The 19,421-nt window shown below is 41.9% G+C and overlaps 2 protein-coding genes across 2 annotated transcripts; both read right to left on the bottom strand.

The window, feature by feature from the left end:
• Window positions 1-3,710: 3,710 nt before the first annotated feature.
• Window positions 3,711-6,799, bottom strand: LOC308312958 (growth arrest-specific protein 1). The gene has a single exon (XM_080759782.1). It carries the CDS (start codon window positions 5,980-5,982, stop codon window positions 5,242-5,244), a length of 741 nt encoding a protein of 246 aa, XP_080615908.1. The 5' UTR covers window positions 5,983-6,799; the 3' UTR covers window positions 3,711-5,241.
• Window positions 6,800-10,064: 3,265 nt separating this feature from the next.
• On the bottom strand, window positions 10,065-19,154 carry cplx3b (complexin 3b; the record flags this gene model as incomplete). The annotated part of the gene is made up of 3 exons (XM_080769793.1): window positions 10,065-11,345; window positions 11,910-11,997; window positions 18,994-19,154. 3 exons carry the CDS (start codon window positions 19,152-19,154, stop codon window positions 11,121-11,123), a joined length of 474 nt encoding a protein of 157 aa, XP_080625919.1. The 3' UTR covers window positions 10,065-11,120.
• Window positions 19,155-19,421: the final 267 nt, after the last annotated feature.

Raw genomic sequence — 19,421 nt, 5'->3', positions numbered from 1 at the left:
TAAGAGAAGAAAAAATAAAACGTAGAGAGGGGGAAACTGAGGACGTTTTATACTGGAGGATGTGACCGGCGGGGTTCCTTCGCAGGTCTGGAAAGTTTGGAGAAGTATGGAGAATGAATCTGACCATTTCCAGGTGTTATAAATTAAAATGGGACTTTGTGCAGTAAAGAAAAACAGGACAGAGAAAATCAGGAACATGTATGATTGAGGACTCGTTTTATGTCTGCAATTTCACGTTTTAACGGTTGTGAGGAATAATGTTGTGATAAGAGTGTGTTCCTTCATTATAGCCTTAAAAGGCTAAATAAAGAGTCGGAACCTTGTTTATCTGTCCACAGAAATGAATGGTGTGCTGACAGTGCTGTTATGTCCAAAACAACAAAGGCGGGGAAGAATTACATGTCTGATATTCCTTTACTTGCTGATACGCATAGAATGTTTTGGATAGCTAATGGGCAACAGGCAGACACATTTACGTGAATGATATTGATGTAAAATCCATCTGCCTGCTGCCCCATGGTCGCTTTGATCACACTGAAACATCTTGTAGCCAGGAGAAACTTAGCTGGGAGCGTTGCCCTGTCTACGTCGCCCCCCAAAGAAGTGCCTAGTAGATCAGTTCACTAATGCAACACAGAGGGAAGAAGACTGACAGCCAGAGATCCAGAATCTTAGGAGAGATCAAAAGTGAAACCACACTGCCTCCCTATCCCCCTCCAGCCTCCCGTCTCCCTCGCCCAAAGCCAACGGCATTGTAGACTGGGCTAATTGGACTCCATTTTACTGCAACTCCATCAAGACCACTTGTTGCCCTTTCTTACATTGCATGTGCCTCTCTCTCTCTACGTCTTTCCCTCTTTCTGTTTCTGTATTCTATATCTTAAGAGTGCTGATACCATCAGTGTATAAGATATCAATACTACGTAGGTATCGCTGCCTCTCAACCGTGTTGTTGAAGTTATTCACTTACAACTTGGCATCGCTATTATGGGCATGTCATAGTAGGTGGCATTTTCCTGAAATGTTTCCAAAATAGTAGATCTACAAGCTCAGCGCTCACTGCATGAGCTTGTGGTTAATGGGATGGCAGTGGTGTAATCATATTATTACTACTGAGACCAGAGTGGGATTGCCAAAAGAAACGGGTGCCCTTGATTCTTCCACTGACAGCGAATATGGGTGCACACATCAACAATAATTCACTGTGAATAGACACTGCAATGGTGAATGGAACATTGTACTGGGATGGGAGACAAAACTAGACTCAAAATCCCTGTGTCACTCTGGAGGGGGGAAAGGGTGGTGGGGGACACATGAGGGCAGGGGGTTTGTCTCAGAGAAACGTTGAATAAAGATAATTTAGAAAATGGGACCTAGCACAGTACTGCCTCTGTAACAGTTCTCTTTTCCTCCCCTCCTCTCTCCGCTATTCACCCAAGGCTGTTCTGCTTATGTTTGTTTTGATTTTGTTCCCAGAAGCTGGGTGAGGGATTTGGAGGGAGTGGAGTGGAGGCGGGGGTGGCTGTGTTGGAGAACTTTTTTAAGAGATGCAAGGCAATGGTTGGTTAAAGCACCAGTGCACAACTTTTTTGTTTTAAAATGTTATTTTGTCCAATCTGTATGGTAAAGTATGTTAATACAATATAACTTATACAATTGGGGTCATTGTGTTTTGTCTCCCTGCTCTTCTAGAGACATTTAGATTGTGTCAATGGTCATGTCTCACACAGTATCTGACACAAATTTTGACCTGACAGTCAAGATTCAATTTATCACTAGTAAGCAGGCTATTAGCTCAATGGTAAAATTGTCAGCACTTGCGCAGGAAACCTTGGTTCAAATCCAGGGTAGAGAAGACAAAAGTTATATAGTGCAGCTTTAAGACACAAGGGTCCAAATATATGATCCAAATGGTAGGCAGAGAGAAAGAGGCCAGTGAATCTCAACCAGTAGCCCAGGAACCCTAAAATGGGTCATGAGATGTTCTGACTGGGAACCGCTTAATAATAGAGCAATGATGTGAATTAACATGGGTATGGTGAACACAATCCTGCTCCCATTGTTAAAAAAAAAGAAATGGCTCAGAATGCAGTTTTAACATAATGCTTTAAACCTCTCTTGTTCTGTGACTATCATACAAACAATGGTATAGTATATTTCCTTTATCTTAACACAATAATGGTAGTCATTGTAGTTAACCTCAAATCTACCTAAATAACAATATTTTAACATAATTGAAACATAAGTGTGTGTGTGTGTGTGTGTGTGTGTGTGTGAGACGTAGTATTTCTTTCATACACATGGCATGTTTTACACCTCGTGGGCATACCTGTGCTTTCTTTATTTGGCCAAACTGAGAACCCATTGTAAAAAAAAAAGAAGGAAAAACAGCGCCCTCTTGTCAGCAGTCTGTCTCGAGAGACTATTATTTGCCCAAACAGGTGCTGGTAAAAAGCTTGCACCTGGTGTGAATGCTAAATGACTTGGAGCCATAGCAGCTTGTTTTATAGTTTGTTAATGACTCATAAATACTTCAGTAAATAATAAAGAAACTCCTTAGTTAGCTGACTGGTCTGCTGCTTTGATTCATGAGAGTAGCACTCATTAGCAAGAAGGACCATGAGAAAACGGTAAACACAAACACTAGCGACGAGCTCCCTTTGCACGGCAACTCTGATGTATTCAGTGACATTAAAGTTAATGTTCCACTGACATTTGCTAAAAGCTATGGGACTAGCCCGTCAAATGGACACTGTGACTTGAACCTTAAACGTAACTAGACTCCTGCCCTGGCCTTTTGCTCCAGTGAGGATGTATTGTGCAGCAACTAGACACTTAAAATTCCTTCCTTGGTCTCAGTTACACAGGCCTTAATCCCCTAAGTATTATACAATGGTGGCTTTATGAAAGGTACACAGTGCTAAGAGGGGTTACTTATATGGTAAGTGCACTATTATAAAGACACTCATTGGTTAGTTTGATTACTTTTTTTCCTAGATTTATTGCATTTTAGTAATTAATCTTGTTAAGTTGTATTTGTAGCTGTGCAACTAACTTAACTTCTAGATATTGAACATAACCAGCAGATTTGATAAAAACAAGGGTTAAATAAAGCCACGTTGTGTATCTACACAGCCCAAAGATCTGGAATATATTTATATACACCTCTCTGTGGAAAAAAAGTCAATCACTGAGGAATTCAGTTCATAATCATTTTATTACAAAATGTGCCCTCCCATATAGTACATTCTGCACTGTAACTGCTGTAACTCAAACACTGGATGAGATGAGAAGTCTACATTTGGCAGATTTCGCAAACAATTCCTTTCACTTCTTTTTTGTGTTAACTAAAGTATCATTGATCAAAACTGGCTTATCAGATTGCATATATATGTAAAGTAGGCTATATACATTCCTCAAATTATAGCGTCATAATTTAACATAACATTTTTCATTGAGACCAGCAGCTATGGAAATGGGTTCATTAACACATAATCATGAACTTCATCGCAAAACAAGGATTAGTTTCATAACAGGAGAACTTCAAGTGGTGTAGATGTGAGCCATGTGACATCAGGCAACTAGCTTCTTCAAAATAAGAAATCAAACACCTTCAATGTCAGTCTGGATCTCGTAGCTGTAATGCAATACACCTAAGCAGACTTTAGTCAAATACTATTTGCAACTGCTCTTTTGTGGTTTGGTTTGGTGTTCTTAGGTTGTGGATTAGCAAGGTTTACACAGTAATACAATGATTGCCGTCAAGTGTGTGTGCGTGTGTGTGTGTGTGTGTGTGTGTGTGTGTGTGTGTGTGTGTGTGGGAAAGGATGTAAAAGCCAACGTTGTATCCTTTTCTGTGACTGACACTGATGTGGTAAATGCAAACAAGTAAGGCACTGCCAAAAAGGCTAAGACAATCACTTCAGTTGCAAATTTTTAGATGACCCAGATCTGCCATCTAATACTAGATTTGCAATACGTTATGCACATAGCTTACTCAACTTTAGCTATGAATATGTTAAAGTGAATAATAAATGTCACTTAATCTCATATATACTGCATATACTATATATAAGAGATACTCCTTCTGTGGCATATGCCTACTAAATACCTGTTCTAAAGAGTTGTGTTTCAAGATATCCACCATTTGAAAAGCATTAACTTATGAAATTATTGCCTTTATGAAGCTTAAACCAAAATCCCCAATGAAAAACGTTAGGATGAAAGTTATTAGCTACATAATGCTAATTAAACGATTCCATGGTGGTGTATTATAACTGATATTTCTAGTGTGTTGTGTGTCACATTCCTGGTTAAGTTATTTAGTGTTTCAAGATGAAGGAATGCCATTTTGGAAAGAATCCCTTCAGAAATCATTTGTACATTCATATGGGGCTCAATGTGAAGTAGAGACAACTAGCCTATGGTCATGTCTTCAGTTATCTGCAGAGGTGGTGGTTGGGGGGAGGTAAAGCAACAATTTAAAAGACAGGGGGTCTAAAAAAAAAGGCATAAAGGGTGGAAGTGGGGGCAGGAAAGGGTGTGTTCAATAAAACAACCTTTGCGTGTGGGGGATGGGTCACTGACAACTGACAAGAGAGGCACTTCAGTTAATTTAACTACTTGATCCCAAAACCTCTTGTCTGTTCTCTGACCGTTCTCACAAACATTTGAAGTGTTCTGTGGCTGCTGCAACAATACTGAGGCCCCCTGAACTGGAGAGAAGAGCAAACACAAGCCCTGGACGGGTCCAATGTTTGTCTTAAGTCTTAATAAAGCCACACTCCGAGGACCATTGAAATGAATCCAAACAAACAGCATCCGTTTAGAGAGGAACACAGAATGTTGTATGCCAGTGGAAAATAAACAGTTGTCAAGTTTGGGATTTCAGTAACCATGGATTTTGTGATACAAGGGAAATGAGATGGGGTCTAAATGCCTAGACCAAATACCCCAATAGAAACAAGCCATAGGCTTCTTGTGTTTAAAATCCTCTAGCAGACCTTGTATTGAACTGTAGGCCTACTTTCCTGTGCCCCCCGTAAACTGTAGACAACTCACTGTATATGCAACAATGACCAATATTGACCATGGCAGATCAGACAGTAGAATTTATCATGTAGGCCTATAGGCAGTGAACTATTATGAAGACCTATATAGAAAACCTCACTGACCCCACAAGCCCACCACACGGCTTCAAAATGGGTGCTGCTTGCACTAAAAAGTAAAAATGTGAACTTATCAGCATAATATCCGACCCAGTTGCAGAAACAGGAGCGTCACACAGCTGAACCGCAGCCAGGAGCCCGAGGACACTTCGCTGTACACTTCTTCTCTGTGGTTCTTGAAGTCATAGTCTTCATCCTCGTAAACGTCGTCCACATCAGCCTGGTCCGAGATGACGCCGTGGTCTCCGATGGCGCACAGCTTGTTCATGCTCTCCTTGACCACCTCGCAGAAGGGCCTCTCCACGCCGTCGCACACGCAGCGGTTGAGGAGGACGCCACTCGGGATGAAGAGCATCTGCTGGATGGTGGCCTTGCACTTTGAGGAGCACTTCCTGCCATTGAAGAGCTGGCCGCAGTAGGACAGGTAGGCTGTGAGGGAGGTGTGGCAGCCCGGGTCCTCCTCGCACCGCTGCCGGGCCTCTGTGCAGCCTATCCCGCCGGCGTCCCCCGGGTGTCTGCGGGGCAAGCACGGCTCTATGGCCCGTTTGGCGCCGATGCACTCCATGTCCTTGGCACAGTCACAGGTCTCCAGGTCTGGCCCGTTGCGGGTGTGGTTCAGTCTGATCAGTGCGTTTATACAGTGGCTCGGACACTGTCTCCTGGTGCCCCTGATGTTGCCCTCACACGCCGCCAGATACTGGCTGTAGGCGAGCTCGCAGTCGGGCTCGTCGTGGCACCGGAGCAGCGCCTGCCAGCAGATCATGGCATCTCCCAGGGCCCAGGAGAGCAGCGCCAGGGCCACACACCATCTCATGCTTGGATGGAGTTTAGGCTAGTTTTGGTGACGTGCACCTTGCCCAACAGAAAGGTTGGCACATTAGGCCAATCAATTTACAGACCAACTGGGTTTCGTTTGTGTTAATACAATCATTCACATACGTGTGTTATTACTATTGAGTCCCCCCAGAGGCGCACGCACACCTCTCCCCTCCCACTGTGTGTGCGTGTGTGTGTACGCGCGCTGCTCACTGGTCCTCAGACCGAGCCCGTTCCGTAGGAATCACCAATCCTGGCTTTAACTGCGGGGCACCGCGTAGCGAAATGTTCATTCGGAGAACAATGTCCGCTCAAAAGTGGAAACCAAAAACACACAATGTCAAATGACTAAAGTGCCCAACAATGCCAATCGCATCAATGAAGAGTAGGCTATAGGCTACAGCACATAGCCTACAACCAACTCCGACACTCCGGTGCCCGAATTAGTTGACGCGAATTCTTCTTTGCAAACTTACGGTCCATGGCTCCGTTTTTTACACCCCAAGTCATCTCTCTTCTCCCCATTGTTGTTTCCAAGTATTCCGCATTTTGGTTTAGTAGACGAGGTTGTGGCTGTAGCATTTTTCTAACCCGTCTTTGTTCCCGTGCCTTTCCTCTCCTCTCTCTTTCTTGCAGTTACGAGTCACGCTTGGTCGAGCATTTCCCCACACTAGCCTACCTCCTTCTCCAAGAGAAAGAAAAAGAAAGAAAGGAAAGTTTTCCTTCCCCCTCCTCCTCTCTCTCTCATTTACAACCACAGCCAACGATTGGTCGTCATTGAAGAGGCAGCAGCACTGCAGCCGTGGGACCCATTTCTGCCTGTAGCAACACAACAAGTTTGCAAAAACAGGGGACGAATATGATCAGATAAACTATTGTTTATAATGTTGTACCAAGCTGCGATCTGACGTGTGTGTGGTCCTACTGTCTCTCTGCTTTTGCCTTATTGCAAAACAACACACACACACACACACACACACACACACACACACACACACACACACGCGCGCGCACGCACACGCATATATGGGGAATGGGGATGTGTGCTGCTGACTGAGGGAATATACGATATCCTATTAATACACACGCACGCATGCATGTGCTGCTATGTGCATTCCACTGAAAGAAACTCGCATCTGCAAACCCACTGCTGGACGGGTCCAACATTTCAGCGGAAAAAACGATGGAAGGGAAAACTTCTAGGCTAGCAAATCTTGGTTGTATCTGTGTGAAATGAAGTGAAGCTTTAAAAACGGTTCTCACTAATTGTCACAACTCTCTCTCTCTCTTTCTCTCAGAACCCCCCTCCTTTTGCAACGCATTCTGTTGAGGTTTTAAGCCCAGATTGATAGAGGAGAATGGCAGAGAATGGTGTTTTCTGGCCCGTTTCACCCCAATTGTGTCAGATTGGCCATGCAGTGGCCCCAGTGTCTTTCCCTGAAGCCGAAGATTGTTCACGCACTGGGGCCTATCAATAGAGTGAGGTTTCAGCATCAATATATTTTACAGCTCTCCCCTTTCACAGCACACTTGAAAACTACCAAGAGCTCAGACTCACTTGCCATTGAGATGGTAACTAACTTGATTTCGGGGCAAAAGAACCCAGGCTGTTCTGCATTTCTTTTTACAAAGCTGTTCCAGCCATGCCCCCCTGAGACCGTGCCATCCCCCCCTCTCAGTTTCCCTGATACACAGGCTAATTTCAGGAATTAATCATATATATATATATATATATATATATATATATATACACACACACACACCCTACCTCCTCTATGATGATTTCCTGTTTTTAGCTATAGAAGAGTACGTCTCTAATTGTTCTGATGAATTGAACATGGTGGGTCCTATTATAAACAAGTGTAATACTTTGTTTATGGTGTCGTCCACATTTAACAGTTATGTTTTGATTATAGTGCTTGAAATGTACTCCAATCTGTTAATAAATTAATCAATCAGGCTACATGCATACACACGCACGCGCGTAATCTGTGTACACGTCAAGAAAGCAATAACATGGTTTTGTTAGCCTAAATAAACAAAATACGGCTATCATTTGTCAGTCTATGAATTGTGTCATGCCTTAATGTTGATTTTCAACACATCAGCTTTTTCATTTGAGATATTTTGTAAGATTTATAGATCATAATTAATTTCTTACACTATAATGAATGAGGCTAGCCTACTTCAGCGTCAAAACATCACTTGTTGCTGTCAGATGATGTCATTGTGTTTTTGTCGCCACCTGGTGTTCAGCCTCGACTTGTTTTCCATTTGACATTCCATAGATAGACCACTAAGACCAGGGGTGGGAAACTTTGAATATGAAGAGGGCCACTATAGTTCGCAAATCATCACCAGTCATTAAGTTAGTAAGTTAGACTGAAGTATTTGAATCGGGTCATGTTTGCATTTTTGGAATTGTAACAGCTGAAATCAATAATATATCAGTATATTAACCTGCGGTATAATACCACAGTGGGCTCCTTGGGAAAAATAGAAAAACCCAAACCTCATAACTTTATTCTTTTGCATTAAAACAAAAGCAAAGAAACAGCCGGGGATATATCATAAAAATCAGTTTATTGTGGTTCACAACTGTCAGCTTTTAAATAAAAGAGACCTTTCCAGAGATGACAGCCACGTGAATCAGTGTCCTAGCAGCCATTACCTGAAACACCCGACTGCAACGTTGAACAAAACAAAGACTTCAAGACAAGTTACACACAAGATCTCAGCTTGCTCTGGAACTACGTTCATACAACCATTTCTTCTCATTTAACAAACACATTATTGTAGCTATCATATTAGAGAAGTAGCCACCGTCAAGATTGCCTGCCTTTAATACTCTATATGTCACATACAGACTTTGCAAACTATCACAAGACATGAACTATTGCCAAAGGGTTTTCCTGTTGTTCATATAGCAGTGGAGTATCACCGCTGTAAGAAATGATTAAACCCTAATTTGATTTGTAAATAACAACACAGCACAGTAAAATGTCTGATTTTCTGATTATATAATGATAATGCCAAAAAAGTTTTTTAGTGCTGCAATCTGCACTGGACCATAACTGAAACAGAAACATGAAGGGTTATGAATGATGAGACCCCTCAAGCAGCACTGCTGCATGAACCTACAGAGGAAACTAGGGATGCACCGATACCCGTCTCGGCCCTGGCTATCGGCCGATATTTGCTGTATCAGTCAATATCGGCAAATAAAGTTGACATTCACAGTTGGCAGTAGCCGATATCTATCTGTTGTTAATAAGCATCAATGTTGCACATGCTATGTTGGTGCATTGGTTATCTGCACTAATACAAATGACAGATGCCTCCTCCTCGTCATTCAGTCACAGCTTCTATTAACGCTTGCTAGAAGACAGGTCAGATTATACCAAGTACATACTATAGTATGTTCAAAGGACTGTGTGCCATTTAAACGTAATAACTGGCTCTGACAATCAATATATTTTTTTCAAAGACACCACTTGACATATCATACTGGCTAAATGACACCGAACCACCAGCACAAGACACTACTACAGATAGGAGGCCAATGGGATAAACAAGACAAAAGTTGAAAGGTCATTTCATCACTGTCAGGTGGAAACCTTGTACTGTGTAAACCTTGTAACCTTATTGTAATTGTTTATGTAAACTGTAAAAAGTGTCCTGTAAGTCCATATGGGCTGGGCTTCTTCGAAAGCATGACACTTAAATAAAGAATCAATCAATCAATCATGTAATGTTCAAAACTCTTACTTTTCAGGAAAATGGAAAACTAAAAAGAACCCATATTCCAATGGATCCAATGTAGTTATTATTTAGTCACTAGCTCTTATTAATACTTCTCATTGGTTGCATATTTATAAAATATATTAAAAAAAACAGATCTATAGCTATTTTCCCAACTTTTGTTAGACAGTCTTGACTTGTACTTCAAAATAGTAAAAAAAAGAAACGTAAAAAGGTGAAGTATGAAGATACAAGGTTTCTGCCCAACAGCAACGTTCAATCCAAGGCGCAATGAGTTGATTAAACACAGACTGAACAAAGGCCTACCGTTGAAAGAGTAGCACAGATAAACAGCAAAAACAGTCACATGTAGGCTACTGTACATCTTATACAGATATATCTGGATATTGAACACATACCCAGCCTTTATTATTTGCCCTGGGCGAGGGGGAGTCATAAAAGGGCAGCAAGGGTGACACGTATCTGATAACATGATTGATGGTGATTTGACAGTAGTCGACCAATCAGTGCAAGCTCAAAGACATGAAGGAACAACATGGCTTAAATGTGATTTTCGTCTTGGCATTGTTGTAAGGCTATGGGTATATGCCTGGGCGATAGCCAAAGAAATTGGACATCCTTTGTAATTTGTATTGTGCCACATGCTTCATGTATAGTTTGGAATGTAATCGACAGAAACTTCGGCATGTGACTTACATACAAAGCATGTATATTTGTCTTTATCCTCTGTACTTTGAATGTTTTTTGAGATGCAGATTATCAGTGGTTTGCAGAAATGTACAACCTTTCTTCTCTGGCTAATACTGGGTTGCATCAACTTGCATTTATACACTCAATATTTGACTGTGTATATTTCAATACTGCAGGGCAGTGTTGTCTAGTATTGTGCCCAGCAGAGCCAACAGTACTGACATCACACCAGCTGGTTTGGTCTAATTTGAACACCTTCCACTAGAGGGGGGGGAGACCTCATGGATGAAATCTGCTGGTGTACTATTTGGTTAGCAGGCAAACATGCACAATATTGGTCTTTCATGGCACAATGATGATAGGACACTTCTGCTGTAGACCAATGCATCCTAACTTCATGTGAGGTACGGAGAGAGAGAGAAAGAGAGAGAGAGAGAGAACAGGAGAAGAGAAGGAAGAGAAGGATGGTTGGCAGGAGGTGGGAATCTCGAAATTAAAGGCTATAGCTCATACTTTGTTGCACAACAGTGTAGATAATTATTGCTCAACAAAATAAATGACAATATTTTCAACTGAAAAAAGTCTCTACACTGTTTTTCAGCTGTAAAATACCTTTTTTTTCTTTCTTTTTTTACCTCCCAAATCTTTGTGATTGTATAAATCAAACCTTAAGAGCTGGCCAGATCACATGAGACTGCAGTTTTCCGTCTGCTTTTTGAGGTCTTCCAGGGTGGCCTGCGCCTTGTCCTTCAGATGGTCCATGTCCACGTTCTGGATGCTGGTCAGGTGGCCAAGAACGGACGACTTCTTCTCCTCCTCCTGGTTGTCCTCTGCAATCATCTTGGCCAGCTCTGTGGGCAGGCACACGTCATCTCCGGCCGCTTGGATCTGGCCCTCATCTACCTCGTTCTGAGACAGGCGCGCGCGCACACACACACACACACACACACACACACACACACACACACACACACAGTAGATAAATGCATACAATTACATAAACTCTCAAACACACAGATATATATTGTCAATACATACACAAATACGCAAATATCTTGTTGCATACAGTACAGTACAACACTAGAAATGACACAGATATGACAAACACTAGAAACGACACAGATATGTCAAAGAAAGCTCTGGGGGGGGGGGAAGCCACAGTGGGGAAGTGGTAAATGTAAATGCATCTTCTATTAACAGGCATAGTAGAGAAGACAACTGCACACTTGTTGGATCAACCCATTTATTGTAATATCTAGGTCAGCGATTCCAAACCTGTGGGCAGGAACCTGGAATTGATTGATGATTAAAATAAACATGCTCTGAAAATGCACAAGGCACACCTTTCTGACCAATAGACGGCAATAATCGTCTGTCGTGTGAAGTGGTCAGATGGGTGGGCCGCAAACGCTTTTGGGAAGATTGGCACCAAAATGTTGCTTTTCAAAGGCTACACAGCTAAATCAGTTGTACCTTTGGTAGTCTGTATTTATCCCGGAAATGACTTCGAACTGTCGCTCGCTCAGCCTTCTTCTGGGCAAAATCAGCTTCTCGTTCCAGCCTGGGAAGGGGGAGATTATTTTTCAGCTGAATACTGGAGATGCTTCTGGACATACAAACAGATAATCTCAGCTTCTAACCGAAGCCTCTTAGCTAATACTGCCTTCAATTAACTGTACACCTCTGTGGCGATAAGCAGGATTTAATTGTCAACACAGTAACTCCTTCCAACCCACACTTATTTAATATGAGAATTATCCTCTCCCATAAAGTATATTGTTGCCGTCGGCAAAAACCTCTTATTTCCATATTGGAAATTATAATACTATTTCCAACCCTAGTATTTACTAGGGTTGGAGAGACTGTATCCATGATATCCCTGTTACAATCACTCTATAGCAATTATTATGGAATATCGGAAAAACCAGAGTTTTAATTTCTTAGCAAAATAATTCCTTTCTTCTTTTACAAAACTTCACTTAGACCCCCTTTACGGACGCTTAATACCCACCATCACCGGAAGCCTAATAACATCACCACATTCACACAGTTTAGCCTAATTCTACATCTACGTCAGTACTAATTTACACTTCAAAATGGTAATAAATGTACACAAATGGATCTGTAAATGTCATGTTTACCCCAAGAGTTCAATGAACAGAGTTTTACGTGCAGGGTCATCACGAGGTGAACGCGCAGCAGCTCTTAATCCCAGATATGCTGTGCTATTGCTCCCTGAAAGCCCAGATGTATCCTGCTGTTGGTTCAGTGCTCAGAATGTTCAGTCCACTGAGACTTAGAGCCCCATAGTCTGCAAACAGCAGACGATAAACAGCCAAGAATCACACCACTAGTGAACTGCAGCTAGCAGACCTAGATCGGCCATCTTTGGTTTTAGTCCTTTGAATAAAATTCCATTTAGTTTTTTTTTGTTTTGGGCTTTTCTGCCTATATTGATTGATTATTTATTGCAGAATCCATATCACAGTACAGAACAGCAACACAATAGATAAAAAGAATAATAATATAGAAAGAAATATACAATAAAAAGAGTTCCACCATATTCAGTTTCGAACATACAAACAAGTTCGCCAATGGTTCCACAGTCTGGAGGAGAACCCGACAGAACTACGTATCGTGTTAGTGATGACATTAATGATGTCATTTACTGACTCAGATACCCTACACATCAATTTATACATAAGATTGCGTAGCACAGCAGAGCTTGTGCATATTGATAGACACAAGTGAAGAATGACAGGAAAGAGGGAGATAGAGATAGGGAGAGACACGCAGCAAAGGTCATCATGAACGGGACCCGAACATGTGACGCACTGCCATAGGCCAGAGCCGTGGCATGCGCCTGGACCGGGAGCGAGCACCATCCTCAGTGGTCATATAACTTTAGTGCACAAATGTACCCTCTGGAAACCCTCAAGGGCCCCTTGAGCTCCATGGACCCCACATTGGTAAACACGTGACCGAGATAACCTTCACAACCTCCACTCGCATGCTCCACTAACGCTGTTATACCAAACCAACCAAAGATCATGCAAAGCTAGGCATAACATTAGTTTTCGAGGTATTTCTGCATACTAAACAGAACACATAGCTGGAATGGGGCAGAGGTGAGGCCTCTGAAATGCATCCAGACCGTGGACACCGCCATTATGAAATGGGTGCCCAGCCCAACATGGTTCTGTAGAGTCGTTGTTGATGCTGTGAGGGTAGTCGATCTATTCAGTAGCCTAGGTGTTTCCAGTTAGGTTTTGGAATAATAAAGTGTACCTAGATCTATACTTGGTTGGTCCATAATAGCAGCTGGAATTGGGTCACGCATTTGAGATTAATTCCCCCCAGTGTATTTCTGTAAATATACTTTTACTGCTCCTAGTATTTATGATCTCGTGTAATATATGTTTTGATTAATTGAGTACACGGGACCATAATGGGAACAAGTCCTCAGGGCTTTTTGTGTTATACTTTTAGCGTTATTGTAAAACTGTAGTATGTAGTGTTTGCACACTAGTGTTAATAAAGTATTCAATCAATGGACAAGCCTTCATCAGGGTCCACTCACACTATATAATAAAGCCCTGAGTTGTAACTGTACTTGCAACTGTACTTGGCCTGCTTTTTTCCATCTACACCAAATCTCTTCAGCAAAAATAGCCGATATACAGTACAAGCTTTGCGTTGCGACGTGTTAGATCAGCTATCCCCCCACCCCCGCCCCCAGAATATGGATGCTGGGGTTCAAGGGGGTAAGGAGTGGTGCTTCGCAGTGCCCTGACGAAGGCTCTTTAAGATGAAATGCAGTTCCCAAAGCCGTACCATAGTCACAGTTTTTTAAACTGAACAACTTACCTTGGAACACATCGTTTTCCAGAAAGGAAAGGAACGTAAAAACTCTTATTTCCTATTTAACTATACCAGTCCCTATGTATCCCTGATGTCATCAATATTGGCCAGCAACTCTACATCTGACCTCAAACCCTTAGATCTCCATATATGGAGCTGACCGACCTGTTCTGACATTCCATATATGTTGATCCTTCCCCATCCACCCTTCCTCTTCGATGTCTCCCTTTTGACTGATACCTGCCCATTTAAACTCTAGGCGGGCCTGTCCCAAAGTTATTAGCCAGCAAAAACTAGAGTTCTCAACAGGCCCGAAAATGAAGGCCCGGCCCTACCTGGGCCCTCATCAAACACTGTACACTCAAGACACTGCCCCCGCTGCCACCCTTAGCTCTCCATATATGGAGCTGACCTGTTCCGACATTCCATATTATGTTGATCTGATCTCATCAAACACTGTACACTCAAGACACACTCCATATATGGCCAGTACAGAATTAATTCCATATGTTGATCTGACACGCCATGCCAAAACGCCAGCGCTCGCCCAGCAGTCTGCCGTCACCCAGGCGGATGCAGGGTCGCTTTTTGCCCTCAGACATCTTGCCCTCAGATACTCCTCTGTCTAGTGTCTATGGTTGTAATGTTGCAAAAGAAAATGCCTTTGCCTGTCTGGAAATGTCCGTCGATAGGACAATTATCACATCAATAACAATACAGATAAACATTGAAATGCAGTGCTCATATTAAATTAGCTTCCATTGTTTCCAATAGATGACTATTATTATTATTCAACCCATTGAGCATAATGTTGTTTTGCTCCTCCAAACAGCCATGTGATGCCTCCAGCAGAGGGCAGACTGCTGGCACAGTCCTCTCAAAGTCAATTTTACTCAAACGCTTCTTAATTGTCCATAATGAAATCTTCCCTCATTAAATCGTGCCTGCACCATATAAGCTATTAGAAGCCTGCTTCAAGGAGCCCTGTGTCTAAACATAGACTTAATAACAGCCATGAAAGTGATTACAGTCAATCAATGACACAACGAGCCCAGACTGTGTGATTGTTACATAATGCATTAACAGCAAAAGATGAGATAGTATTTATCCAAAACAGAGCTGGGGAAACCACAGGGGTGACATTAAACGACTGGAGCTATCAAGTCAACAGCTTAATTTGAATGCGGTCCGAGGGGACAACGTACAGTACAGTGAGACCGTGGGGAGCGTTTGTACACAGCGAGCATGTCAACAGTGGAAGGTCATTCGTTTTTTTATCGGTTTAGTTTAAATATAGTATTCACGATGCTGTCCGCACCAGTGGCGAGTTTCACAATGCATCAACACGAAAGAAACAATCTTCAACAGGCGGCGGCCTCAAATAGCTTATTGTCTTCTTCCTTTTCTCGACCTCTCAAGGGCATCAGATGTCACCGTGGTGGCCACAGTTTGTCACCATGGCTGGGTGCTAAATGTGATAAAATGACTCTGTGTGACACGCCACTGTGAACAGGCCATCGCCAACCTCCATTCTACTTTAATGAGTGCAGCTTCTCTCTCGGTGATGTATGATGTGTCTAATAATTCACCACTGAAGGTCATGGTATGGTGATGATGTTGCGTATATTTGAGGTCACACCGTGGCCTGTAGGAAGAACTGTAACATTAGGCCAGAGATTTATATATAAACGGCATCGTGTGTCCTGCTTAATTTTCATGAGGTCTGTGATGTCACTATTAACCACTTAAACCTATATTTATATTGTGTTGTATGGACAAAATGTCCATACAAAAAGAACAAATTAATTTCTTTGACATTTGACCAAAACTCATGTTTCGTGCCACGTCAGTGTCAATGGCATAACATAACTGTTGTTCTCAGCAAACACCAGCCTTGTGCAGCGAAACACAAAACAGGCTTCACATGCATTAATTAACCACTCAAACCCTAGCCCTTCTGGGTGGAACATTGGGCCGAAAAATAGCCGATCTAAAAAAAACTTGTGTGAGCTCGTAGATCTGCTTTATGTACGGCCTACGCACGGGATTGTAATGGTTAACCGAACAGCCATTCCTGAATGAAGACCAAAAGGGAACACCTGTTCCTGCATCCATCCATCACAATGGCAGTATAATGTGGCATACAGTGTGTAATCAGGGAGGAGAGGCCACGCACCCTGCATGTGTTAACAGCTAATGGTACATTTCTAAAGGGGTCATGATAAGGTCATTGTGGGAGACATCAATAAGTGGCTGATTTAAGTAAGTAAGGTTCCTCATAAACACAAACACACATTTATACACCACCTTTTTCCGAAATACTACATGTTCACATTCACACACACACCGATGCAATCATTTAATGGGCTGGCGATGTAGCCTAATAATGGTAAAGACACTAAATGGTATTAGCGTATGTTAATTATCCAGGTCAACAGCAGCCACATCTTTTGACCTCCTTAAAGGCAACTATATGGGACCAGCGGGGGAAAAACAATCCACTTCAGAAAAGGCGCATGCACAAAATGAATAGTCAAGAGTTTAGTAATTGGCTGCCTTGGGTATAAACCCCTCATGTGCCCATGCTCTGAAGATGGCAACATGACTAAGGAGAGTGGATTGACTAGATAGATTGCCTACTCTACTGGAAGAAATAAGAAAAAAAAAAGAAAAAAACATAAAAAGGTCATTATGTCCCAAATACTAGATGCATTAAATTCTCGCCCACAGCAAATCCAAAAGAACCCTACAAAGCCAAAGTGCAGTAATGTAAAAAAATAAAGACAAAATAAAAAAGAAAGGGAAAGGAAAATGATATAACGTTTTTAAAGGTTTTTTTTCTTCTTTTTTTCAATTTTCAATGCTAACACCATACTGTATCTCACCTATACTAAGTGTGGGGTAACACCTACAAAAGCAACCTTCAGTCAATATACTTACTGCAGAATAAAGCAATAATAGTCAATAAGGTAAGATACTATGAACACACAAATTCACTGTTTCTGAATTCACATACATTAAGGTTTTTTGATTTAGTTGATTTTAAAACAGCACAAATATTATATAAAGCAAAACATAAACGGCTTCCTGGCAATATCCAAAAAAGGTGTAGGGATAGGGATGGGAGGTATGAGTTGAGAGGGGAATTAAACTTTAAACAAATAGGTGTTGGAACCACCTTGAAGAGCATGTGTGTTTCTGTTCATGGAGTTAAGCTGTGGAACCTATAAAGCAAAGCATCAACCTAAAGTAATTTAAAAAGAGGCTCAAACAGGAATTATTGGATAAATATAACCTGGAATGAGTGGGGAGTTGAGTTATGTTATGCTATGTAGTGTTGGATTGAAGTAGACAGTACATTTGAGCTTTTTGTCTTTTTTCCTCCTTGTTTCTCGTTAGTTTTTGTTTCTTTCTTTTTTTCTTTTATAAATGTCAATGTTTGTTTTGTTTATATGTTGATTGTTATGCATATCCTCATTAGTATTTTGGAATACATTGGGATATAAGGATAGGCACTAATAAGCTATAAGCTTCTGCCTATGCCTTTTCGATAACCTTTAAAAAAAACTGTTTTGTGTAATGTCTCTCAGAAAGATCGAAATAAACTATTCATTCAATTAGGCCTATTTGTCAGCTAAATGGATTATCAGCAAAGAAGTGATATTAGCTGTTTTGGGGGCAATTGTTTATGCCCAAAAATCACAAGTCTATAGTTTGACATTTGAGCCTAAAACAAAGTCAGTGTGTGTGTGTGTCCTAAAAGGTGGTTACTGCTCTTTGGATTTTTGGGCAGTCAGGACTCAGGGCTGGGGAATCACGGGTGCATGCTTATTTTGTGAGCAGGAGGAGAGTGAACATCTGATTTGTCCGGTGGGGGAGCGCACCGCAGAGAGAGCCGTCATGCTAATTGATTGTGAGGTGTTGTCTCGTGTGTGAACTCTCTGTTAACCAAATGACCTTGTTTCTGCAAATGTCACTTTTAATATGTAACACCATGGTCCTCTGGAGACGAACATCATAAGGGACGTGCACAATATTGAAGAGATAATTAAAGAAACCTCCAGAGTATTCACGAATCCGTGTTAACTTTTGGCAAGGTATTCAAAACAGAAACGGGCTATTGAGGTTCATCAGTTCAGTTGACCAAAAACAACCATTATTTAAATAACCATCATCACCCCAGACTCTGAATATATGGATTAGGCCAATTCATATTCAAGTATTGACTCATTCTTTGTTGGGTTTTATTATTAAAGTATATTAACGGTCTAAAATAATATGTATAACGCAAAGGTGGCTTTCACCGTCACTGCATGGGAACAGCCAAGTGATGTCCAAAAAGCTTGCCCAATGTCCACCCCGTTACAAACGAAATGATTATTGTCCATTTCAGTTAATCCTTGCGAGAAAATAATTCCCAGTAGCCTATACAAATTCCCGCGAGTAGGTGCTGTCCTACATAATTTATCATGAAGAGATCCCGGGGCGAGGAGCAGATGTGTGCCGTGCCGAGCGCAGTTATGGCACTGATGCGTAAAGTAAGCACTATACTTTACGCATCAGCTTCACAAACTGGACTACAAGTCTACGACAACACCTAACGACATATGATTCTAAATGCCAACATTGCTTTTTGAATTCAGACACAGATTCGTCATTACGAGTGAATTTGAGAAGCCTAAATATATTTCCTTACTTTTCCTCTTCTAACTGTTCCTTGTATTGTTCAAACTCCTCCTGGGTCATTCCTTGCGCGGCGGCTTCCGATTTCGGCTCTTCGGGTTTTTCCTCCGCTCCTCCTCCCGTAAGGTCCTTCAGTTTTCCGCCCACCATCTGTTTGACAATGAAAGAAGCCATTCTGGGCCGTGGAGATCAGATCCCCCTCTCTCTCTTGCCCCGGTGAAAAGTTGAAATCTCTGGGACGCGCTCTTGATACGGTGGTGATCACAGAGAGAACCGACCGAGAGAGTTGAATGTTCTACTTGGACTCGGAAGTAAAGAACATGCGCGGTTCAACGCTTGATGGGAAAGAAAAGACGAACAGGAAGGGACAAAAAGTTTTATTCCAACCACGCGTCGTTCCTCCTCGTGGCGAAATCACTACTCGCGTCGTTCCTTCTGTGA

Source organism: Protomyctophum bolini (assembly GCF_963924005.1).
Source record: "Protomyctophum bolini genome assembly, chromosome: 1".
Taxonomy (NCBI): domain Eukaryota; kingdom Metazoa; phylum Chordata; class Actinopteri; order Myctophiformes; family Myctophidae; genus Protomyctophum; species Protomyctophum bolini.
The sequence above is the reverse complement of the archived record's forward strand: the minus strand, read 5'-3'. Positions and strand labels throughout refer to the sequence as shown.